The sequence below is a fragment of the Centroberyx gerrardi genome, chromosome 2, assembly GCF_048128805.1.
Source record: "Centroberyx gerrardi isolate f3 chromosome 2, fCenGer3.hap1.cur.20231027, whole genome shotgun sequence".
Lineage (NCBI taxonomy): Eukaryota > Metazoa > Chordata > Actinopteri > Beryciformes > Berycidae > Centroberyx > Centroberyx gerrardi.
The window spans coordinates 20,105,752-20,130,065 of record NC_135998.1 but is presented as its reverse complement, the minus strand read 5'-3'; the positions used below and the strand labels follow the sequence as shown (position 1 = coordinate 20,130,065).

Below are 24,314 nucleotides of genomic sequence, written 5' to 3'. Positions count from 1 at the left end.
GAACTTTCATTTATTACAGCGCATCGTGGTTGTATTGAATCATGAACCCCATATCACATATCGAATCGTATCGTGAGATAAGCATATCGTCCCATCCCTACCTGGGGCTGTGTGTGTTTGAATGGTGTCTACAGTATGACACAGTGTGGCACAGCAGCCGGAGTGATTCAGTTTGTGGCGAGGCAGAGAGGAGCAGGGGATGAATTTACTCAAACGCTCTTAGAGAAGATGGCAGAGGAAGTGACCTGTTTTATTTGTTTGAGTAATTGTTGTTGCTGCTAAGAGTAAGGCGCAACACAGTCTACATTCCCTTTAACCTCAGTTAGCTTTATTTTCTCTAGCATTTAGGTGGTATTACTGGCACAAAGCAGAAAAAAGGAGAATATCTAAAAGATGCTGAGAGAAGACTCCTGTGTGTGGGCCAGTCTCCTCTTCCTTGTTCCTCCTTTTCCTATCCATCTTTATCTTTCATGTAGTTTTAGAGGGAGCCATAACCAAATATTTCAAATACTTATGGATGACCACGGGGTAAAGCCTAAAGTAGGCAGAAACTTTCATGACTAAAATAATTATAGTGGCTTGTCATGCTAAGACTGTCGTGTATTTGCAGGTGTTAGCTTGTTGTGGTAGTGTGCACTGCAGTGTTGGCCTTGGTCCGGTCAGATGACAATGGAAAGGATCCTATTACACTTAGCTCAGTTATTCCCCGCAGTGCTCTAATGCAGGGAGATGGATGGATTGTAGGTAAGATATAGGGCAAGCAAATTTCCGATTCTCTCAGTGAAACCTCCACAAGAAGTCAGTATACCCCCACATTTTACTGCATAAATTTTAGACTATTATGATCTATGCAATTGCTGCAGTAATGGGCATCTCTAAAACAATCATAATATCCCATCTAAAGCACAAAAACTATTCACCAACTTTAGAAATCATTGTGTAGTGACATAGTGCCAAAGATTGGCACATTTCAATGGCTTAAAGAAGTATACATTTAACACATTATCACATTTAATGAATACCAATTTTCTTGTAGGTACAAACATTCTGAATTTTATTTGTAAGGGAGAATTTCGGTCCTTTTCTACACGACATTGATAAATGATGGCCCTGTGGTCCAGTGGGGTTTATTTGAACAAAGCGATATACATTAGAGAACTCGGAGGTGAAACTGCTGTTCTAGTGTCACTTCTCAGAGGGAATCTTGAACGAGCGTAGTCTCCACTCTAACCAAAAATAGTTAATTGGAAGGACTGCCTGTATGGATGCACAACTAAACTCTCATGGCTTCCTCGCTTGTTTTCAGTCGGCCCATTGTCAGCGGACATGTTTCATTCCTGGCCTTGCCACTGGCACTAAATGCCAACAAGAACAACAGACAGGAAACACAGCAACAGCAAGTCAGACCCAGGGAATGAGAAGTGACTGGCAGTCTGCCTTGTGGTATCCACTTTCTCCTGCGGATCAGGCTCTTATAATGAGCATAGGCTGCACTTGGAAGGGCTGCAGTGTCGTGTTATCATGTAGGTTGACTGGAACAAGCCCTTGATTTGGTAGCCATACCAACTTTGGGTGATTTTTAATCGCAGATGATTTGGAAACGTGATTATCTGGCAATATAGCAGGCTTTGATGTCTGTTCCACTGTAGCTGCTGCGCTCAGAGCAATCAGATGCCTTTGGCTTCATGAAACTGAAAGATTTTGCAGAGTGGAGAAACAATTGTGTTAATAACAGGCCAGGGATTAGGACTTTCCCCCTTCTTTCTCCCTAATGAGTGCGTTTGGCACCAGAACTAATTGCCGATGTCCTTATTCTTCTGTCAATAACTGATGTGAGTCCTAATCACCCCAGTGAGACAGAACAACAGAGGCTTCCATCCTGAACGTTTGGAGGGAGAGTTAGCAGTCTGCTCTCACATATTCTTCCTTAACTGCAATTTAGGACAGTAGGGATGATCAAAGGAACACAGCGGACAGAAGGGACCGCAGAGAACGATCTGATGGGATTCAATCTGAGGAAAACGGGGGAAAACGTGGTTCCAAAGGCGAAGGTCTCAACCACAACCACCTCCCCTCTGAACACTATTCTGAGTTTCTTCACACGAAGAAGGCGTAAGGATGCCACAAGTTTTTGGTTTTAATATTAGTCTCAATAGTGATAGAAACAGTGACTAATGTTTACATTTAGATTTTAGGAATTGAACTGACAATTTCATCCAGAATTATTGATTTACAATGAGTGAGCAGGCAGCGGGTGTCTTGTCTTGCTGAAGGACTTTCGACAGGACATGTGACCGTTTATGGATCACACATTGGCTCTTGCAGGGATTCAACGAATAACATTTGAAACACAATCACTAGACCATCCTGCCAATGTTATAATCATTTCATTTTCCTTCCTTTAATATGTTAATGAGAAGAAATGGACAACAACCTCATTACGGGGGATTAGCACACACAACATGAAACCTTGGTTTAACCAAGTGACCTAAAGTGTGTGAAAACGGTTGTTTTGATGTTACCGAAAAGTTCAGAACACCAATAAAAGGAGAAAGAAACAGAGAGTTTCTGTTGGTCCTCAGTGTGATACTGGATGCTTCGGGTCTGGTCTGCAGTTGTCATGGTAGTTTTGGCTGAACTCTTGTATTGATGTGGACTAATGGTCTACATCAGTTTCTGCCAGAGCGCCCCCCATTACCCATGCATGCATGCACACACACACACATGCACATACACACTTCCCTATGCTCTTAGTGTGTCTGTTCCTTCAGAGTCGGCTGTTGTGTCGTCTGTGTTGACTAATGGTCTGACAGACAGAGACGGAGAGTATTTATCCTCACATACACCCAAATAGAACCACTTGGATGGACATGGATCTATTGGAAATCTTTCTTTCTGCTCTCTGTCTCTCTCACACACTCTCTCTCTCTCTGGTATGTCCAAATAATCACACTTTAGAAAGTCCTGGGTAATAACAGTCCCTCTACAAATCCAGTGTTTTTCATGCTGGTTTGCAGAGACCTATGGCTAAATTTCCAGTGTTTATGTGTTCTTTTCTCTGCCTAGCCTTGACAGTTGAGTGGTGTTGTGATTCCAGGCTTTGGGTGAGCTACAGGAAACAGATTGAGGAAATCAATGAAAATCCCTCGGGGATGGGAAGGGCAGTCACATGACCATGACAGGAAGCAGAGGAGAGGCGGGTCTGTGTGATTGGCTTTCAGGACTAATGACTTGTGATGCTCATTTCCTCCTTTACCTGGTGGCGGTTTCTGAGTGTGCATCTGTCAGCAATCTAGCTGACCTCATTGTGTTTCCCATCTCACGTATTTATCCCTTATTTATCCCAGAATGATATGAACTTCCTCACAGGAACACACACACACACACACACACACTGTGCAGAGAGCTTCCACCACACAGCACATTCGTCTTAATTCTGTTTTAAACACAGATCTGATGGATAAAACTCCTAATACATTACTGAAATTTAACCTTTTGGGAGCAAGTTGGAAACTCTTTTGGGAAATGATGTGTTTCTGTTTCTGATTTCTGTTTTTTACTGTTATTATATAATATGTTAATCGGCCATCTCCTCCCTCCCCACTAGGAGGCGAGCCCAGGATGAACGGCGAGTCAGGTGCCGGAGTGGTGACAGCACCCCCGCCCACCACGGCGCCCCACAAGGAGCGCTACTTTGACCGGGTGGATGAAAGCAGCCCGGAGTACCAGAGGGAGAGGAACATGGCTCCGGACCTGCGGCAGGACTTCAACATGATGGAGCAGAGGAAGAGGGTCTCCATGATCCTCCAAAGCCCGGTTAGTGGGAGAGACACACCAGTTCTGCATGGTGATATACTCAAGATTACCACATAAAAAAAACACAGGGGAAAGGTCTAACAAATTAGCCCAAAGATAGGAAGTAGGAAGTACCTTGAATGCAAAAAGTGAAAGTTTATTAATGCACAAATGAACAAAAGTGCATAAATGAGCAAGGAGGGAAGAACACAAAAAAGGCTGATATACATGCAGCTATGCAATGCGTTTCAAGCTCAAAGCTCTTCCTCAGGCAGCATTGACTCAAGGTTGCACTGCTAGTTTATATACTGTAGATCAAGCTGTTGACACATAAAGCACAACCCTACATTTGTTGTACATTCACTACATTATTGATGGATCCCTCTGTAAAAATACTGCGACCAGCACTGGATAAATCCTACACATCGCCATGGCCCAGCATCTCTAAATGTGAATAACCTCCTTTAGTGTAAAGGCAGCAGCCTTCCCAGCATCACATGATGGCACCAGTTTATTCCTCATCAATAGTCTATCTGTGACCAGCTGAATGCCCAGGATAGAGAGCAGCACTGTTTAAAGGCACTGATGAACTCAAGATGCAGTATGTGTTGGAGGATTTGAGAATCTGATGATGGGAATATCAGGGTTTTTACTTTGTTGAGCTTAGGACAGTGTCAGAGAAATGGAGGGAAAGAAGTTAAGCTGGTACTTGTCTTTCATGTCCTTTCTCAGTGTCACAACCTTAGGAACTGCTGTATTATGTGCAGCTGATCTCTATTATTTCAACAGTTCATACCATATCTGCCAATATGCCATCTTTGTTCAACACTGTCTTGTCACATGACTTCAAACTTGTAAAAATAGTGGCATGGTGTGATTTCCATGATATGGAAGATCCTTCTTTAATTTTCCTGCCTCTTCCAAACCTCAAATTACAAAAATCTGTGATTAGTTTTGCCTTTTCTCCTCATTGCAGTGGGAAACCCCTGCCTGCCAAACAGCCGAGAGTTGAATTTGCCTGTACAAACCCTTCTCTGTGTCTCTATCTGTTGTGTCTCTGTCTGTTGTATCTCTGGTTTGTGTCACTGTCCTCGTCACTGTGTCTTTGTCACATGTGTGTTTGTTTGCACATGTGCCTGTGCATGCATTTTTTGTTCATGTGCGTGTGTTTCGTGTTTTTTGCCCGTGTTTGTGTTTTTGTCCCGGTGTGTCTGTGTGCGTCCACGACCGGCAGGCGTTCTGCGACGAGCTGGAGACGATGATCCAGGATCAGCTGAAGAAGGGGAAGACCCCGACCAGCCTGTTGGCCCTGCAGCAGATCGCTGACTTCATGACCACCAGCATCCCCTCCATGTACCCCGCTGCACCGCAAGGAGGCATGGCAGCGCTCAACATGAGTAAGTAGAGAAGAGAGTGAGTGTGTGTGTGTGTGTGTGTGTGTGTGTGACTTTTTGACCTTGGCCCGGCTATGTCCTGGCTCACCATGAGTAATACATGCCAGTATGAATGTCTGGACAAAGGATCCAGTTGCATTTCAGCAGGCAGAGTCCAACTTACGGTTATGACCTGTAAGTGTGAGATTTGTTTTCTGTTGGCAAGAACGTGAGGAAGCCTGTCATTATTCAGGGATTTCATTATTTATACTGACAAAAACCTTCAATTCAGGCATTTGGTTTGTGTAACTGTGTGTATCTTCTAATCTTTTTCTCTTTTCCTTACTGAGGCTTTTTTCATTTGTTCTGTATAGATCACTGCATTTCTGCTTCAAACAAACACTGAATCTCTCTCTCTCTCTCTCTCTCTCTCTCTCTCTCTCTCTCTCTCTCTCTCTCTCTCTCTCTCTCTCTCTCTCTCTCTCTCTCTCTCTCTCTCTCTCTCTCCCCTCCCTCCCTCCCTCCCTCCCTCCCTCAGGTTTGGGCATGGTGACTCCAGTGAATGATCTACGCGGCTCAGACTCCATTTCCTACGACAAGGGCGAGAAGCTGCTGCGCTGCAAGCTGGCTGCCTTCTACCGACTCACCGACTTGTTTGGCTGGTCGCAGCTCATCTACAACCACCTCACAGTAAGATGGACGCCACTGTATAGAAACACCACAGACACGGCCTGGGGAACGTGGCAATTTAACTAATTTTGTGCCACAGCAGTGCAATAAAGACAGTTTTCACGATGAAAGGCTTTTGGTGTGCTCGGCTAGTTTTGATCTGCTCCTCTGAAGTAGTACAACGTGCCATTTTGTGAACCCAAATGCTTTGGTGTTCGTATGAAGTATATAATTACAACACAAACGTCTGCAGTGGGATGTGGGTGGAGGATCCGTTTAAGAGGTTGCTGCAGCAAATTTCAGTTCACAATACATTTTGCTTGCGTAATAATTATTTAGAGAGCCTTGAGCGTTGTCATAGAATTAAATTTTAGTTTAGCATTGTATTATTATAAGAAACAAGTCAACCAAAACCTAGGTAGGGAGATTTACTGTATATTTTATTATATTTATTATATATTTTTGCCTGATGCATCACTTATGGGGCTGTAGTAAATGCTTTTGTGCCTGCCAACAACCTTGATTTATTTAACTCAATTTAAGATGATTTCCATGTAATTGTATAATCTAATGTTACTGTCTCTGGTCCCGTAGGTCAGGGTGAACTCAGACCAGGAGCGCTTTCTGATTGTCCCCTTTGGGCTCCTGTACAGTGAAGTCACTGCCTCCAGTCTGGTGAGAATCTGTGGCCATCTCTATGGCAGCTGCATGTCTTCTTTTCTTTTGTTCCATTTTGTTTTCTTTTCTTTTCTACCAGTGAATGATGTCACCGACTGTTAAATTTAAGTTCAAGTCAGTTAAGTTCATAAAAGACAAAGAAATGGTACCAACACACACAAAAAACAGACTGTCATCTGACGGCATAAAACCGTATTTGTCTGCTTAAAATTCATAGCTAAAGTGATGGTGATACTCTTTTGCTTGTGGCGGTGAGTAACCCTTTTTGTTTGCCCCTCCCCCCTCCAGGTGAAGATAAACCTCCAAGGTGAGATAGTGGACCGGGGCAGCACCAACCTGGGGGTCAACCAGGCCGGCTTCACCCTCCACTCTGCCATCTACGCTGCCCGGCCCGATATCAAGTGCATCGTACACGTACACACGCCTGCCGGTGCTGCGGTAAGGGACAGTGTACATGACCACACACACACACACACACAGAGTAGATAAACATACACAACACCAACACACATGTACACAGAGTCTATTGTGTGCAGACCATTGCAGACATTGCAGTCCTGTGTCGTGTGTTCAACGGTCCTGTTTGTTTGGTTTTAGGTGTCAGCCATGAAATGCGGCCTGTTGCCCATCTCACCTGAGGCTCTGTCCTTGGGGGAGGTGGCCTACCATGACTACCATGGCATACTGGTGGACGAGGAGGAAAGCGCTCTCATACAGAGGAACCTGGGCCCTAACAGCAAGGTAACGGCAAAGACAGAGAGAGAGAGAGAGTGTGCGTGTGAATAAAATGAAATGAGAACAAGAGGAATATTGCTGCTGCTGCTGTGGGAAATTGACTTCGTTAGTTTCATCATCAAACCTTGTAAAACCCCATTGTATAATTTGTAAAATACATAGAAAGATGAGAAAATATAAACAATTTTTTTGCATTTTGTCCAACAACAATGTGTGTGTGGACCTTATTTATTTCTCCCATCCTGCAGGTGCTCATCCTGAGGAACCATGGCTTGGTGTCTGTAGGCGAGACGGTGGAGGAGGCTTTCTATTACATCCACAACCTGGTCACTGCCTGCGAGATCCAGGTAGGATGTAGAACACACATACACACACACACACACAGCTCCTTGAATGAGTTATGTCAGTTACTATCATCATGGGTTGATGTAGGCTACCATGCACTTTCAGTTGCTTTTGTGATATTTGGCACCGTATGTTTGTCTGCATTTGTCATAACAATTGTCTTTGTCCCCTGTCTCTCCATTTCTCTATGTATGCTCATCTGTCTTCATGTTGATGTCTGTGTGTGTGATGGACTCTCTATATTTTTGTGTGTCTGTGTGTGTCCTCATGTCCACGTTTTTTTTTCATTTTTTCTCTGTATTCTGGGTCTATCCGTCTTGTGTCTGTCTATATCCCCCCTTAATTTCTCCCCAGGTGCGAACGCTGGCCAGTGCTGGAGGGCCAGATAATCTGGTGATGCTGGACCCGGCGAAGTACAAGTTGCGCCCACGGGTGCCTGAGCCGGCCGGTGACGGGACCTCACACCCCAAGTGGCAGATCGGGGAGCAGGAGTTTGAGGCGCTCATGAGAATGCTGGACAACCTGGTAGGAACATCGATGCTGGTGCCCTTTTTGCCTTCCTAAACAGAAATGAATCAAACTGAAACAGCTAAGTCTGTTAAAAAGAAATGCGCTTCACATTATGCAATAAGATACCTTTTCAGGTGGTTGAAACGGTAATTCAGAACATTGGATTTTACCATCAAAAATACACCAATGAAAACTTCTTAGGACAATTCACTGGTGATAGTTGGAGCACTCTTAATGTATGACAAAAATGCAAAAGGTCCTTCATTTAATGTGGACTTTTATTGCTGAGGTTGGCTGACGTTTGCCTTCCTCAGAGCAATCAAAGGAAGTTTTTTTGTCTTTTGTTGAAGAGCACTCCTCCTGCATCGTGTTTGAGCGTAAAAGCTATACAACAGCTTATTGAGTTATACCACTGTAGGCCTAAAGCGTTGATAAGTACTCACTGTATTAACAACTAAGCCGTGTGGTTTGTGTTCCTGCCTCCCAGGGCTACAGGACGGGCTACCCCTACCGCTGCCCGGCGTTACGAGACAAAGCTAAAAAGTACAGTGACGTGGAGATTGCTCCCTCCGCCCACGGTGGTTACTCCTATGGGGAGGACAGTGACTCAGGTGCTCGCTCCCCGCTGAAACACAGCTTCCAGCGTGGCCAGCGTGACAAGACCCGCTGGCTCAACGCCGGCGGCCGGCCCGACGAGCCCTTCGAGGACGGGCCCGACGGCAGCAGCCCCAAGTCGAAGCCTAAGGTGTGGACGAACATAACACACGATCACGTCAAACCCTTGCTGCAGTCTCTCTCGTCCGGTGTCTGCGTGCCAAGCTGTATAACCAACTGCTTGGTCTGTGCCTACCTTATTGTTCATAGTATAGACTTTTACAGCTACTTTGGTTTTGGAAACGGGTAGGTGGTCGGCATCCTGAGGTTCCGGGGTCAATCATGGGTAATCTAGGGGGGCCACCAATAGATTTTCTCCTCCTGGTGTCTTTTATCAACTCTACCTTTGAATATTATATATAAATAGTATAGAGCAGAAATTGTGGTGTGCAGATATGTTGTCTAATCCTCTTTGCTCAAGCCAGTATACATAACAACTGCTTGCACGGCTAAAGACAGATTCCTCTGTATATTCCTCCTTTCCACTAATTTTAGGCTCTGATTTCAGTGAAATGTGATTTCATTGAGATTTCCTATTAACCCACCTATCTAAAGCAGTTTCTTCTGCTCTGTGTTAATTACTTTGTAGCATAGTTGTGATTATTTGTTGCTACTCTTCGCTCCTGTTTTCCCCATATTTTCCCCTCTGGTCTCGTAAAGCTTCAGGATGCCAGGCCAGCTGCCCACTGCATGCCCCGTTGCATGAGTAGTAGTGAAATGCATTGTTGGTGTTGTTGTTTTTCCCAGAGGAGCGAGCAGCAGGGGTGTGGCATGAGCCCCCATGTGGGCAGGTGTATGTGGCAAGGCACAATGTTGTTGTTGCTAACCACACTACTGCTTTACAGACTCACCGCCCCCAAACACACCCTCTTGTTTTATGTCTGTCGTCTGTGCATCTTGAAGTTGGCTAAGTTTGTTGCTTATAAAGAAAATTATTCAGTGAAATGATACATACAAGAAAGTACAGCAAGCATAGAGGCTTTATGAAGCAAAATGTCACAAGTTTATCTGCTTTGTGAGCTTTTTCAGAAAGCTTAATTTTTATTAGACATCTCATAAGACCTTACATTGCCCATGTATAAGAGTAAGGTGGCATGTTTCTATAGAGAATATACTATGAGTTATACTTATATTATAGACATTGGATGAGAAGATGCTTTAAATTATACAAGAGGGCAAACACTTTTGGTATGAAATGACCTCCCCAGAAGAGTCATGCAGCCTGCTTTTGTGACTTTATTTCTCCCAAACACCCGCAACTGCTCTTAGTTGTACGTTTCAGTTGCCTCTATTTTCTTTTTCTCTGGTTTGATTCTGAAAATGGTTTTGAACCCCTCAAGGTGTACGCCTGCATGAGTGGATTTGTCTCAATCAAAAAAAAAAAAGAAAAAGACAAATGAAATTTGACCTGACTTTTGAATCAATTATCTCCTGTTGAGAAAGTAGGAAATGTTGTGTTGTGAGACTCTTTCTCAGTGAGTATATCGTGTCTACATGTTCATCCCATACTCAGCCAACCCAACCCAGCAACTTCCATCCAGAAAACCCTCCTCATCCAGCCCTTGGTTTGGCACTAAACAGCCCAGCATAAAAAATATAGAGGAATGAACCCATGAGCTTATGCTTTCCACAGCGAACTACATGCTTAGTTAACAATGATAAAAAATATTTAAAAAAAACATTTTGCATGAAAGCTGAAGATTTGATTTGTATATTCACCCGCTGCTCATTCAGTTTGGTGTAAGAAAATGGGTCTAAATTTTTTTTTCTTCAATCATGCTGAGCATTACCAGGTTTTCAAAACCGTTCTGTTACTGAAAAGTAGGTGGTGTCAAGCTATGCAAATTAAAATAACCTGGCCCGGGGCGGTCTGGTGGGTCAGTGGTCTAAGGCGCGTACCATGTAACCGCGACTTCCTGGGACCTTTGTCGCCTGTCATCCCCCTCTCTCTTCCCCCTCTCCTGTCTCTGTCCACCGTACTATCCAATAAAAGCAGAAATGCCATAAAAATGATCTTATAAAAAAAAAAATAACCTGGCCCTAGTGAGCTGAAATATCTATTTTCTGGGGTATTTTTTTTTAAGATAAAGAGGAACATGTCAACAGAAGGTTTGGTCATCTGTAGGACAGATACAGTATTGTCCTCATTCGGAGCGTTGGGGGTTATTTTTGTCCCAGCGTGGGCGAGCGTCTCCGGGTGTGTTTCTCTCTTTATCTCTGTCGTCCTTTTTGTTGTTGTTGTTGTGTATTAGCCTGGGAAATGACTTTGGTGATGCCAGCTCACCCCTCACTGCCACTCTCGCTTCGTAAGCCAGCCTCATCGTCTCACCCACCCACCCACCCACCCCTCACTCTCCCTCACCTGTCGTCACCCGCCCACCCCTCACTCCTCCCTGCCTTCCCTTCTTCACATTTTTAGGTCTCATTCTGTGATGCTTTTAAGTTGATCTTCAGTGTGCTCTTCAGTTACTTTTTGTTTCTGGTTTTGGAATCTAATAGTATATCAATGATGATGAAAATGGCTGTCAGTACTGCAAAAAATACTGTTAGACAGGTTTCATACTCTTGGCATACTAATGTACATTGCAGTATGGAATCATACTAATGTGGCAATGAGCACAGGCGTCTTTAATATGTGTTTTATACCTAAAACATACATGCTGCACACATTACTGGGGTGATGCGATCTAATATCACCATTCTGTTGGTGAATAAAAGTCGGAGATGTAGGTAATGATGTAGAACACCTCCCTGCTAAACTGAATTTCTTTACAATCTGTATATAGATATGAAACTCACCCATATTTTTTAAAAGGTGCATCATCATTGGTTCACTACCTTCAGGTCCTATTTCCATTCAGACCTTTTTACAGTCATCCAACTTTGTCCATTTCAGTTTGACACGCATGATTCTTGTATTGTAAAGCCTGCGTAGTAGTTTTGTCTTATCTATTTTTGTGCTTGGGTTTTCATGATATTTGCTGGATCTGGTTTTAGCTGATTTTTAACACTCCCTGTGGTGTTCACAGTGGACGAAGGAGGATGGGCTTCGCCAGGCTGCCGCAGCCAATCAGTTCATCCCGTTGAACACCAACCCGAAAGAGGTCCTGGAAATGAGGAATAAGGTGGCGTAGCTTTCTGACTTCATTTTTTGTTTCAAATGCTTTACAGTCCATTATTATTTTTCTCTCTCCTGCCTTTGGTTGTAAAAGCATCTCTTTAGGCTAATAGCTTTGTCTTACCAGTTTACTTATGAAGCCGTACCACCACCTCAACTTGCATTTTTGCCAGTAGCATTTTTGCAAGGCAGTTTCAGTAGGATATATCTTTGTCTTTGTACTGTGCCTCAAACCTTTTCCTGTGTGTGTGTGTGTGTGTGTGTGTGTGTGTGTGTGTGTGTGTGTGTGTGTGTGTGTGTGTGTGTGTGTGTGTGTGTGTGTGTGTGTGTGTGTGTGTGTGTGTGTAGATCCGGGAGCAGAACCTGCAGGACATAAAGACAGCAGGGCCGCAGTCTCAGGTTTTGTGTGCCGGCACCGTAGTGGAACGCGCCTACACCCAGGTCAGTCCCAACACCCACCACATGTAAGCCTAGCTGCTACAGCTATCCTGACCTGGACATGAATATGTATCGCATACTGCTGAAATACTTGAAGTGTGTTTTTGACATTTTTTATATTTCCTACAATTTGTGCAGTTTGGTCACTTTTGGATCTTACTGATTCTAATATTCGTCCAACTAAATGAAAGCACATTTGAAGTGTTTCACAATATATTCTATCCAGGTCTGGAGTCTCTCCTCAGAACAAATCCAGCAATATGCAAATATTGTGAGTGAAATTGTCCTGGACACTGATCTCTAATCATTGTTGTTAATCCCCAAAATGGGTTGCCATTATAACTTATCCATTACAATCTGATCCTCCATCAGTTTCTAAAGGGGTAACTTCACTGCTAGCAAAAGAGAGCAGAAATGTCCTCCATGTTGCGTCCCAGAGCATGGGGTGACTGTAACTGTGACGTTATTCTTTGACCACAGAGAGTGTCACTCTGGCAGGTGAGTAGTATGTGGGAGAGGTAACCTCACACTGCTCTCACAACCTTCCAGCTCAGGTTGTGTCCATTTCCCTTGGTTGTTTTTTGCCATGCGGTTTTTATGCGCGTTTTGCCTTCTCTTTTCAGTTATTGAGAGTTGAGGCTGTTTGTCTCAACACTTGCAGGCTGGTCATTTTGATCTCATGCAATGTTCAGCTAAATCCCAAATATACCTCTCCCAAGATTTTTATGTGCATGCACTTTTTTTTATTTATAGCAATATGGTGACATGCTCTCCATTTAACTCAACCATATTGTTTTGATAGCTGCAAGTGCAAAAGATGGAAAAACATGGGATTTCTTGGACTTTGTCTTCTGAGTTCAGTTTGCATGATGCGCCCTCCCATCCCTTTAGCGCTCTTGGAGCTCAATTTTTCCACATGTGGTAGTCAGGTTGGACTGCTGCCTTGAAGTGTAACCCTCCATGAGGGGCAGGACATGGGCAACTGCAGTGTGAGCTGCTGATTCTGTTCTAACATGCATCTTGCATCACGGGTACCTAAAGCTTGATCTATCACCTCATTATTATGGATCAAAGGAGGCATTGATGAGTTGTTGAATTGTTTAGACTCAGGTTCTGTGAACCAACCAGCACCCCCTTGTGTGGATAATTTGTCATTACAATGCATGGGCCCGCCTATTTGTTTCATCACTGCTACGCTTCACAGCCCCACTGCTCTCTCCAGCTCCACCTGCATGCAGTTGCAATGTGTGTGTGTGTGTGTGTGTGTGTGTGTGTGTGTGTGGTTGAGGTTGGGTGTGGTATGCTTGCGAATGTGTGCATGCATTTCTGCCTGCCTGAGAGATTGCTAATTTGAATGTGCCAGTGTTTAAGAGCTGGGTTGTGCCCCCCTCACTGGGTTTACTATTGCAGGACGCCCCTCTGTCTGACTGTACGGACACTATTGATGGCCTTGATGTGTCCGAGGGGGCCTATAGTCCTGCTAAGTCAATTAGAAAGGTACTTACTGCTCCAGTCACAACGACCTCTCACCCTGTATCTCACATCACCCCCCAACCATCCCTCTGCCCCTGCACCAAGGCACCTGAGATCTGGGCCTGTGTAGATTAAGTGTCTTTGAATGTGAGCGCTAAACTGAGGCCATTTTCCTTTCTGAGTCACACTGACATTTTTGTGGCAGTTTGATCTAATCATTCTACATCTTTATGCATACTAGAGCCTGAGAGCTTGAGATCCATTTTAAGGATAGTATTTTAGGATAGTGCAGTGATGGTCAGAATGATTTTTGCCAACTAGGAGCCTTGTGATTGTTGTCATGGTTTGGTCTGCAGAAGAGATTTTCACCATTTCTCCATAACTTATCGGTGAAGTGGCAGTGATAGGGGCAGATGTGATGGCGGTGTTCAGAGCATGTCCCATATAAAAATTGTGTGAACGATTAAGTGAAAATTGAAATTAAGCTAATGGTTTGCTGGTTTGAGAAGTACAGCCATTGTTGTTATTTGTCAGTTTATTTCAATCATGATATTTGACTCTTCTGCGTTTCTGGTTTTGCACTTTTGGCTTGGGCTCTGTCACAAACACACACAGTGCTTGGCTTTCATGTAACTAATGTTTTTTTCTTTGAATGAACAAAAAAATTAATCTTGCTCTGATAGAAAAGTCAGAAATGACCTATTATCACTCCAAAAATATGATTTGGTTCTGTATCATCTTTATATATCTTGTGTGTTCACTGGATTGAATAACAGTCTTAGATCTACATTGATTCATTTATGACACTGATATTTTTACTCATGCTGCATACAGGCTTTGTAAATAATAAACTGCCTTTGATATGATGATCCCAGCCGTGTTTTGAAACTACAATAGACTCTTAACTGTTTGTATTCCAAATATTTGACATTGCAGCTAGTTTTCTGTATATGACAATATTCCTTGTGTATTCTGCAGAAACACTTCTTTCTTACCTTGATGTCCTGTCTCCTTCTGTCCTTCCTCTATGTGTCCTGAAGGGGGAGCTGGTGACGGCATCCAAGGCCATCATAGAAAAGGAGTACCAGCCCAGGGTTATTGTCAGCAAGCAGGGGCCCAACCCCTTCACTAAACTGACCGACCAGGAGCTGGAGGAGTACCGCAAGGAGGTGGAGCTGAAACAGAAAGGGCCTGAAGGTAATGGCGACGAGTGGCGTAGAGAAGATGAAGATGAGTCAAAGTGTGATGTACAGTAGCGTCCGGTTTTGCCTGCTGGCCACAGTGGCTCGCTCACTCAGAATTATCTGGAATTAGGATTATTAGGAATTATCTGTAGTCTAATGGACCGCTCCCTCCTTTCACCATTACTGTTCCTTGATTTCCCTCAAGAAATGTCTGATTACACTGGAGAGAGGAGAGAGAATAATGCCACTTTTTCATACAAGTTGGATTCGGCCAGTGACTGTTAGCAGAACACAGCAAACATAGAGAAAGCAAAGAACTGAGCATAGGTCACCTTTTTTGTTTTGCAGTGTGAGTTCATGTTTGGTTTATATTCATGTTATCAATTCAAGTTAGCAGGCTGTTATGAACAAATGTTTTTTGACTCATACCTGCATTTCTCCTCTTTGTGCTTTGAATTTGAAATCTCTGTATCTTGTGAGTGAGAGAAAGGCAATAGGCATTTCTTCCTATTAGTATTATTATTATTAGTAGTAGTATTATTCCACTCCCACACACACACACACACACACACACACACATTCACATAGATCCCACCCCCTCAGTGCAGGGACAAGAAGAGCATCAGGGGGACGAATCGGCCACCAGCACGCAGCTTCCTGAGCCTGAGGCAGTAACAGGAGAGCAAGCCTCTGCCTCCACGCCCCCGCAGCCTGCGTCCGCACCCCAGCCACACGAGGACACGCCCGTCTTAGAGCAGCCCCCCTCGCCAGCTGCCACTCCCGCTCCGCCGGCCCCTGCGCAGGCCTCTGAGGCGGCCCGGGGGGAGCCAGAGGCTGCTGGGAACCCAGAGGCTGTTGGGAACCCCGAGGACGAGGCTTTTACCGCTCCGGACTCCCCCCACAAGGAGTTCCACTGTGCCGTGCTGCGGGCCCTCAGCAAGGAGCAGGCAGCGGCAGAGGCAGCTAAGGCAAATCAGGCTCCAGGTACAGCCGGCGAAGCGGAGTCGCGCTCAGCTCTGGTCTTCCGCTTCCCTCCTCCCTGCCCCGGCCCCGGCCCGCCTCACTGCTGGGATCCCTGCCTGCTGTGTCCTCTCCTTTTTCTGGGGGTCTGGAGTCCGCTGATGTGTTTTTTTTATTTTTTATACCGTGTGCAAACACCCTCCTTACCCACAGTTGAATCTCCAAAGTCTTTGCTTGATTTTTTTCCATCCCCTCTCACTGGTGTCTTCTCAAAAGGCGCCGGCGCTCTTGCAGATCAGGCGCTGTTCCCCAGTTTGATTGGACGAGGAGCTGAGGAGAGAGGATGGGAGGAGTAAAGCAACTGCATTTTGAGATTTGAAACCCATCCCCTCTTCCAAGGTGCCCTCTCCTCTTAAATCTAAAAGCTCTTTAACAATGGAGTGTTAATTGTGCTGACTTTTGAGGAAGCCTTGTCTAACTTCAGTCAACCAAATAAACTTTGTCATCCAATCAGCGCAGCTCATGTGCCGACATGAGTAAATGTTGTCCTCGTTCTCTTCCTTCTAACCTGTCCTGGATCAAATCTCCGTCGTTGTCCTTTTTTCCCCTGGAGTTTACTCTCCTCCCCCTCCAAACCAAGCCTCTCCCTCCTGTCTTTCTGACTGACTGCCACAAAGACTCATGGTAGTTTTGGTTCCTTGGGTTCTTTGGGATATGTGAAGGTTTACTGGGATTTGTCTTCCAGGGTTTGCAATGTTCTTCTCCTGATTAAGGCTTGCCCCCCTGTTTTGTTCAGTGTGCTGTCTACTCTTTTTATCCGTTTTGCAATGGTGTTGGTGTTAACACCAGGTGATTCTCTGAGACAAAAGGTGTGATAGTGTGAAGTTTAGTTTAAGTTTTAGCCACCTGTTGAATGTAAAAGATAAATACATTTAACAACTCATTTATGAACTGATTTCTGTACTGTTCATTCATTTTGGGAGATCCGTTTCTTATTGTTTATTCTTGTTGACGTCCTTTCAGACCAAGAGCAGCTAGTAGAGCCGGAGGAAGAGGCCAAAGGTCAGAGCCCCACCTGCACGCCCCCCAGCACCCCCGTCAGAGCAGAGGAAGGTAGGTTGGCCTGATCTTCACCTGGCCTGGCCTAGTCCTGCCTGGTTCAGCATGGATTTCTCCAGTCCTCTGCCTGGGCGGTTTGGGCTTTCTGGGGTCAACAGCGGGAATGCAGGGGCTCCTGCCCGTCCATCTGCCTGTCTGTCTTGGGGTCATGTGGTGGTCTTTAATAAAACTACTCTAGGTGCTGTGCTGTGTTGCATGTAATAACAGGCCAAGAGGTTTTGAAAGGATAATTGGGTTTACGCTCATGTCAGATAATCTGCTAAAACGGCTAAAATACACACATTGGAAAGGATTAATGTTAGAAGAGAGTTGAGAGAGTTGTAGATACAGTTAAGTGAGATATTGTAGTGGAAAACATATTAGTTATTGGAAGAACATTTTGCTAAATTTATTATAACAGTAGTTTAGGGACCCCAGTGCAGACTGTTTCAGTCTTCTATCTCTTTTTAATTTTCACCCTCTTGGTCTTTATTACTATTGGATTACACCTTCATTAGCAGTATCATCCATGATGATACCAGGACTGTCCTACAAACCAGGAGGTTATAGTCTGAGTTATAAGAGGAAAACTAAACTAGGAATAGGAAACCAGGGTCTGTACTAAAATATTAATTGGCGTTACCCATCATATATTCTCAGGCTTTTTTTCTTGTATGAGCTGTAGCAAGCTCTAGTCAGTGTGAGCCATAAGGGGGAAGGGGGTGGCAGCGTTGATCCCAGGTGTAATCTAATATCAGAAATGTTGTTATATAACATATGTCTCTATGTACAGTATCTCCTCTACCCCTTCACTTCCATTCTCCATCTTTTTGGAGTCTCCTAAGAATGGTTTCTAACCATTCTTTTTTTTTTTTTTTTTTTTTTTTTTTTTTCTGGTGGATTTTCTCTTATTTCACGTTTTTATTTCCTTTTTAATTTAACACGGAGGCTGTGGTTTGACTTGCATAGACATTTGTTTCTACTTGTGCTTTTTCTTCTTTGTGGCTGCGATTACAATCAGGAGATGGAAATGCAAAAGAGTACCTGTTGCCATAGTAAGTATGTACTGTTCCACCTGGCTCACCACCCTCCTACTTACCCATCACCTCCATGCCTGTGTTTGATCATTGACCCTTTCCTTGCATGGCTTCAGTAGTACTGCTGTTCTGTGGTCTCACTAACCCGTCGGCCAGGGTTTACGGCTGTTCAGTCAGTCTTACTCGGGTCTGAGTTCCTCCGAATCTGTTCCCTGGTGTTGATGGGGGTTATTTCAGAACTCCTCCCCCTCTGGTAGTTTGCCCCGATTCCCAGTTCCCAGTTTCTATCAAAACAACAGCGATAGTGGATGCAAATTGATGATCAGATGGTCAAAATAAACAATCCAAAATCATACTCCAATCGGCACCCAGCTGTTTACAGGTTATGAAGAAATAGTAAACTTCCCATGTGCCCTAGTGGGATTAAGCCCAGTCCCAACGACAGCGGAGGAGAAGCCTGAAATAAACCTCACAACATACAGACCAACCTTTTCTGTTAGGTAACCTCTCTTTTCTTCCCGGCATTGACCCACTGTCAGATTAACCTACCTATCTTGCACATACGCACATTTTACCAATGTATATGACGCATTATACTTCTGTCTCATGGATGAAACAGGTAACGTTTTGAAAATATGTTAAATGTCGTTTCTTTTAACAGATGAGGCCTTTACCAGGTACATCAATGCTTTATTTGAGTGTGGCTTTAGAACCGAAATCGCTTTTTTCTGGCTTTGCTGAGACTTGCTGTTGGTTTAGCTTGAAGGAAGATGGCAGCCCAAAGCTTGGCTGTGTGGTGTGTAGTCTCCATTTATCTGTCTGTGTGTTTTGTGCCTCACCTTTACTCTGAGGGAACTGAGATGCACATGAGCTTTGTTTGTAGCGCAGTCTGAGATTTAAAATGGCAATTAATGCATTTATGTGAAGTATTTTCCTGGGTGTTTGATAATATTTCAAGGTGTTTTGGCATTTGGTGTCTGTAGCATGTAAGCAACATCAAAACTGAACAAAGCTATAGCTGTTTTGCAACTGACTGCACAGTGTGTGCTTTGAGCTGAGGCAGTGGTTTGGATGCTGTTTTGGCTACTGAAGCAGACTTTCTGGATCCAGCACCTGTTTAGCTTAACTCTTTCTGCTGGGAGTATTGTTTAAGTATGGAAAGCGGCAGCCATTGATGCAAGGAAGGAGACAGTCATCTAAGTAACTATCACGCAACACCAAATTTCACAAGTTGTTAGAGAAGTTAACAAACACTCACACTTACACTCCTCATAACGTAGCACAGTTTCTGCAGTCTCATTGGAAGGACTCTTTACTCACTGAACTCAAACATATAGTTTGTTCTTTAGACAAAAAACGAAATTGTCAAACTTTTCAAGTCCTTTCACATTATTGATTCTTTCATCTTGCTGGGTACATTTGCTTCAATAGGGCTATGAATGAAAAATAAATGTTAAAAAAAAAAAATAATAATAATATGGCTAACTTGGTAAAACATGCCTAGATGGATAGATAGATAGATAGATAGATAGATAGATAGATAGATAGATAGATAGATAGATAGATAGATACTCCCAGCATCTCTGCTCTTAGGGGATAAAGATAAAATTAATAAAAACTGGTGCAGCTCTCTGACTTGTCTAACCTGACTTGTGTTGTTTTCCTATTACAATACTCTGAAAACATTTTGCAATATTATTTTTTTGTTTTGTAGATTTTCATTTGTGTTTGTTTGTACACAGGGTGCAAATGAACCAGAGAACTGCACTCATTAAGATTTCCCTGTATAAATAAAGGTAAAATAAAAAATGCTGTGTTGCAGCACAGGCTTTTGTTTTAAGAATAGGAGAGGTCAGAAAGAAGATCTTTCAAGTAATACAACTTGATTCATCTGTTTTATTAAATTTTTTGTCATTCTAAAAGGTAAGAATAGTGAAAGTTGAGATGTTGTGCAGTTATAGGAAAGGCGATGCATCTTGGTTTTGCATATGATCTGATGAAAGGTGCAGGTGTTAGGTCAAATCTGTTTAAGAGTGTGTATGAAATGCTCTTCTGGCTGTTGGTGAGAATGTTGCTTGTTGAAGTGTTCGACGTGTGTGAAGATTGAACTTGAAAAGAAAGCTGCTCCGCAAAGTGTAACAGGTGGATGTGAATATGTCGATTAGCATTAATGAGTCTTGTGAGGCACTCAAACTGAAGAGCGTAACTTTCTCTATTGCTCGAAGTCAACAGTCTCTAATTGATGAAGCTACATCAATCTCGGAGATGGAAGATACTATTGGTGTAAACTAAAGAAGTCATGTGGACTCGACAAGTAGCTGGCTTTTGAAGTAGAGTAGGAACAGTGTTTGCAGCCTGACTCGAGTGCGAGCTCAGCAGCGCAGACCGACAGTCGACGTGCGAGGTCGCTAACTCTCCCCTCCTCCTCCCGCAGAGTCCTTGCCGGAGCAGACCTATAAGGACGAGAGCGACGCAGCCACGCTGAGACAGACCCTTCCCGACCTAACCCCCGACGACCCCTCCGACGCCCCCGCACTTCCTGCCGAAGACTCCGCCCCCGCCCCCGCCCCTGTCACTGCAGACGCAGCCGAGGGGGAGGAGCCCGCCGACGCCGGCGACCAGGAGGGTGACGAGTCGCCCAGCAAGTCGCCCTCCAAAAAGAAAAAGAAGTTCCGCACTCCTTCCTTCCTAAAGAAAAACAAGAAAAAGACAGATTCCTAGATTGGCCAATGCTGGATGGGTCCTCACGGCTGGCTTCTGCCTCTTTTTCATTTTTTTTTGCTTTTCGTCCGCTACCATTGCACCCTTTGAGCAAGCCACACTTACACACATTTATGCTTTTCGTTGTTTTGATATAATTTGTCTCTGCTTATTAACCTGTTTCTCTTTGTTTTTAGCGTGTGCCAATTTTGTATACAGTGTAAAAAGGGTTGACTGCTTGAAGGTTTTTAATTAATAGTGGCTTTTAGTTGTGAGCGAGTGATGCATTCTGTCTCGTCCGGTCCATCTGAGCGGCTTTTTACGCATGTCTACTCCTTAAGGCTCACACACCTGATGTGAGCTTTAGGTTTTTATTGCCCTCGTTTTTTTTAAAGAATATTACTAAACTGATGTAACCACTAGAATGTATTGGGATTGTATCAAAAACATGTCGAAGTGTCTTTTAAAAACAAGGAATGCAAAAAGAGAAGCTTGTATCCTCTCATTTAACTGGTGGTAAATTCTGACAGTGAAAGCTACAAATTGCATAGTGCTAATTTTATCTCCGAAGCAGTGCGCCCATGTAATTACACATTAGCAGGCCAGGGGAACCACAGTAGGGCTATCTTCAGTGGATGGAAAATACTGTCTAAGTCCATATTAATGTATCCTTAATCTATTCTTTGATGCAATCGTCCATGCTCATCCTAAATCAAGTCTGGAACTCAAAATCCTCCACCCACAACCAGGAAATAACACTGGAGACTTACAGTTATGCTGTTTAGTGCTTTAGAGCTTTAGAGCTTTATATCACCTGGAAGATTGTTTTAACATTTCACACAGCGGATTCATAACAAGCAGCAGTCTGCGGTGCTGCAACACCTTGCCCAACATCACTAGGTGCTTGTTGGTACTTCCAGGAGTGAGACTCTTTGTTCTGCTACTGGGTTCAAGTGTTGACTACAGTAGCATCCGAAATGTTCAGTGTGAAGGAATGTGTAAAAGAAAAGATTCTCAATTTAGATTTTTATTTTCTAATCCTTTGATCTTTGCTTGCTTTGGCATTTGCTCCCTGGTTTCTCCCCATCTCAGTGAAAGGCAGAAACCAGAGACAAATGTCTTATGTTACATATTTGACTTTGTTGTGGATCATGAAATCTAGTTTTATTCAGCTTTTTCTGACAATGTAGACGGAGCCATTATTACTTTCTGTGAGAGAGCACTGTGAACCACCTCCTTTTATAAACCACTGCCTGGGAACTGCTTCTAGACGTCACGGTATATCATAGAATAGGTACAGTTGTTACAAAACATGTGAATGATAATATCACTACTATGATGCTGCATGTCAGAGCCCCTCAGCCTGGACTCTCCTGTGTAAAACTCCACTCCAAACAAATCCACTTTCTCAATGAGTATCTGTTGCTTTCCAGTTGCGGTCGAGACACTGTGGACACTGGAGAAGCAATTCTGTTTTTAATGTCATTGATGTGTAATCAGTGGTGTGATTGCAAATCGGTTGTGTTGAAGGTTACAGGGCATTAATACCCAGGCCGCCCCCATGTAAAGCTTCATGGCCTGTTAATCCCCTTGGCTATCGAATTCACAGTGAACTGAAAGGCACAAATGGCCTGAGCCTTGAGTACAGCTAATGGGACGTTTCACCTAATCTGAGATGCTTGATAAACCCCGGCCTCTGTTAACGCCACAACATGAAGTGGCTTATTTTCAATACCTGAAGGACTGCATGGCGCTAGAATGCGTAGAGCTTGTTCTGTCGACTGTAACTCCCCCTTTTGTTTTTGCTATATTGTGCTAATAACAATACTAAAGTCCTTTATAGTCATGGTTTTCATTTGAGTCACTCAACTCATCTCACAGCTATGCTGATTTGTATTCTCTGTCTGAACTACTTCCCATTTAAATGTCTCATCATTATACCATCTACAGACTTAATACCACCGCCTCTTTTTTTTTCATGGTACTGTCTCTTTTTCAACCATGAATAAAAAACACTACCTTGAAAACCATTTTTCTCTGAATTTTGTCTGATTGTAGTCACTCAGGTAGATGGTCAGTTTACAGGTCATGTTGAATATGTAGGCTGATTTAGGCCAGTGCCCATTTCAAAATGTACTATAGCAGCAGTCAACAAGAAGCAAACAGGACATGATCTATACAGAGTCACTTATCCACATCTACCCCCAGATGGCAGTGTTAATAGATATAGGTCAGGGGGTATTAAGTTGGATAAAACTAGGATATATATATATTTTTTAGAATTGCCTCTAATCCTGTCAAAAAGGCCACTGCCAGCCTCTTTTTAGAAGGGTTTCATCCCCCTTTAATTTTACATTCATTCAGTTTGATAATGGTCACACAGAAAACGTGCATCAGCTGAAAGAAGGTAGCTTAATATTTATAACATTTTTCAAATTTCATAGGCTATATTTATATTTTCTAACATGGAAATTCAATTTTAAATAGCCTATTGCAGTATAAGTCTGATGCTATTTTACCAATTTACTAGCAGTGTGCTTTGGTAGCTTGTATAGTTACACAGCAACTCTCCTTAATAATAACAGTAATTGAACTGTTACATAGGCTACTAGGCCTACCGGTTACATATAACAAACATATAACATATTAGCAAGTCAAGTGAAAGTAACACTGACATGAAATTTGATTGATTAGAAAAAAAAAGAAAGAAAAAAAAAAACCGCAATGTGTGCATGTTTGGATTTGTTTCTGATTCTCAATTGATTCTCAAATGTATTCCTACACATTTGACACAACACCATCTGAATCCTGCAGTGTGTGTGTGTGTGTACAACATCCACATTTAAAGCTAGGTTTGAAGTTTAAATCTTTCTACACTATGAATTTTCTGATGCCAATGAATTTATCTGTGTAGGCTATTATTGAATATGCAACTTAAAGCATAGCCTACATGATGGTGCCTTGAATTGAAATAATACCATGGAGTTTTTGTCCAAAGTGGCCTACTGCAGTTTCTCTTGTAGATTATATTAAGCTTATTTTATTTTCTATGATTTTGAAGAAAAAAAAGTAGCTTACTGTATTCATTATAAGCAAAGTATTGATTGACAGACAACTTCCCATCCTGTTGCCTTGTTGTTGTGCTCTTGTGTCAATTATTATTATTACATATATCACATTTATTTATTCAAATAAAAGTGTTGAAGACACACTTGCAAATATATATATTGGACTAAGCTATTATGGTATTTTTCTAACATTATTACGACATCAAAAATTAATATAAGCTCCCACTTATTGGGTTTGGTGATTAAATAAATACAAATAAATCTCAATCTATATTTTTCACGTTTAAACTTTCGCGCTTTCATTTTGAAGGCCAGTCGCCCACACCGGAAGTGTTTTGTTGTGGTTCCGCCAACATCCTTCATATCCCTCCGCCTCCAACACTAGGGCAAGGAGGTGTTATATTAACCACTAGGGGCGCTGTAGGAAAACCCCACAGCGGAAGTCCCTCTCGCCTGCTCCTTGTTTTGAACCTTCACCT

The 24,314-nt window shown here is 43.2% G+C and overlaps 1 protein-coding gene across 3 annotated transcripts in view; it reads left to right on the top strand.

Moving 5' to 3' along the window:
• Positions 1–23,007, top strand: part of add1 (adducin 1 (alpha)) — a 31,098-nt gene extending 8,091 nt beyond the window's left edge. The window contains exons 2-16 of one of the 3 annotated variants that reach the window (XM_078286364.1): positions 3,608–3,816; positions 5,030–5,192; positions 5,707–5,858; positions 6,432–6,512; positions 6,804–6,953; positions 7,113–7,256; positions 7,499–7,597; positions 7,950–8,120; positions 8,593–8,850; positions 11,789–11,884; positions 12,226–12,318; positions 14,829–14,985; positions 16,956–17,045; positions 18,052–18,085; positions 20,502–20,555. In XM_078286364.1, the coding sequence (XP_078142490.1) occupies positions 3,622–3,816; positions 5,030–5,192; positions 5,707–5,858; positions 6,432–6,512; positions 6,804–6,953; positions 7,113–7,256; positions 7,499–7,597; positions 7,950–8,120; positions 8,593–8,850; positions 11,789–11,884; positions 12,226–12,318; positions 14,829–14,985; positions 16,956–17,045; positions 18,052–18,085; position 20,502 (1,884 nt within the window). In that variant the 5' untranslated portion in view covers positions 3,608–3,621 and the 3' untranslated portion in view covers positions 20,503–20,555. Of the gene's footprint in view, positions 1–3,607; positions 3,817–5,029; positions 5,193–5,706; positions 5,859–6,431; positions 6,513–6,803; positions 6,954–7,112; positions 7,257–7,498; positions 7,598–7,949; positions 8,121–8,592; positions 8,851–11,788; positions 11,885–12,225; positions 12,319–14,828; positions 14,986–16,955; positions 17,046–18,051; positions 18,086–20,501 lie in introns of all 3 variants that reach the window. The other 2 variants (XM_078286362.1, XM_078286363.1) reach the window with 2 other exon arrangements.
• The last annotated feature ends 1,307 nt before the right edge of the window (positions 23,008–24,314 follow it).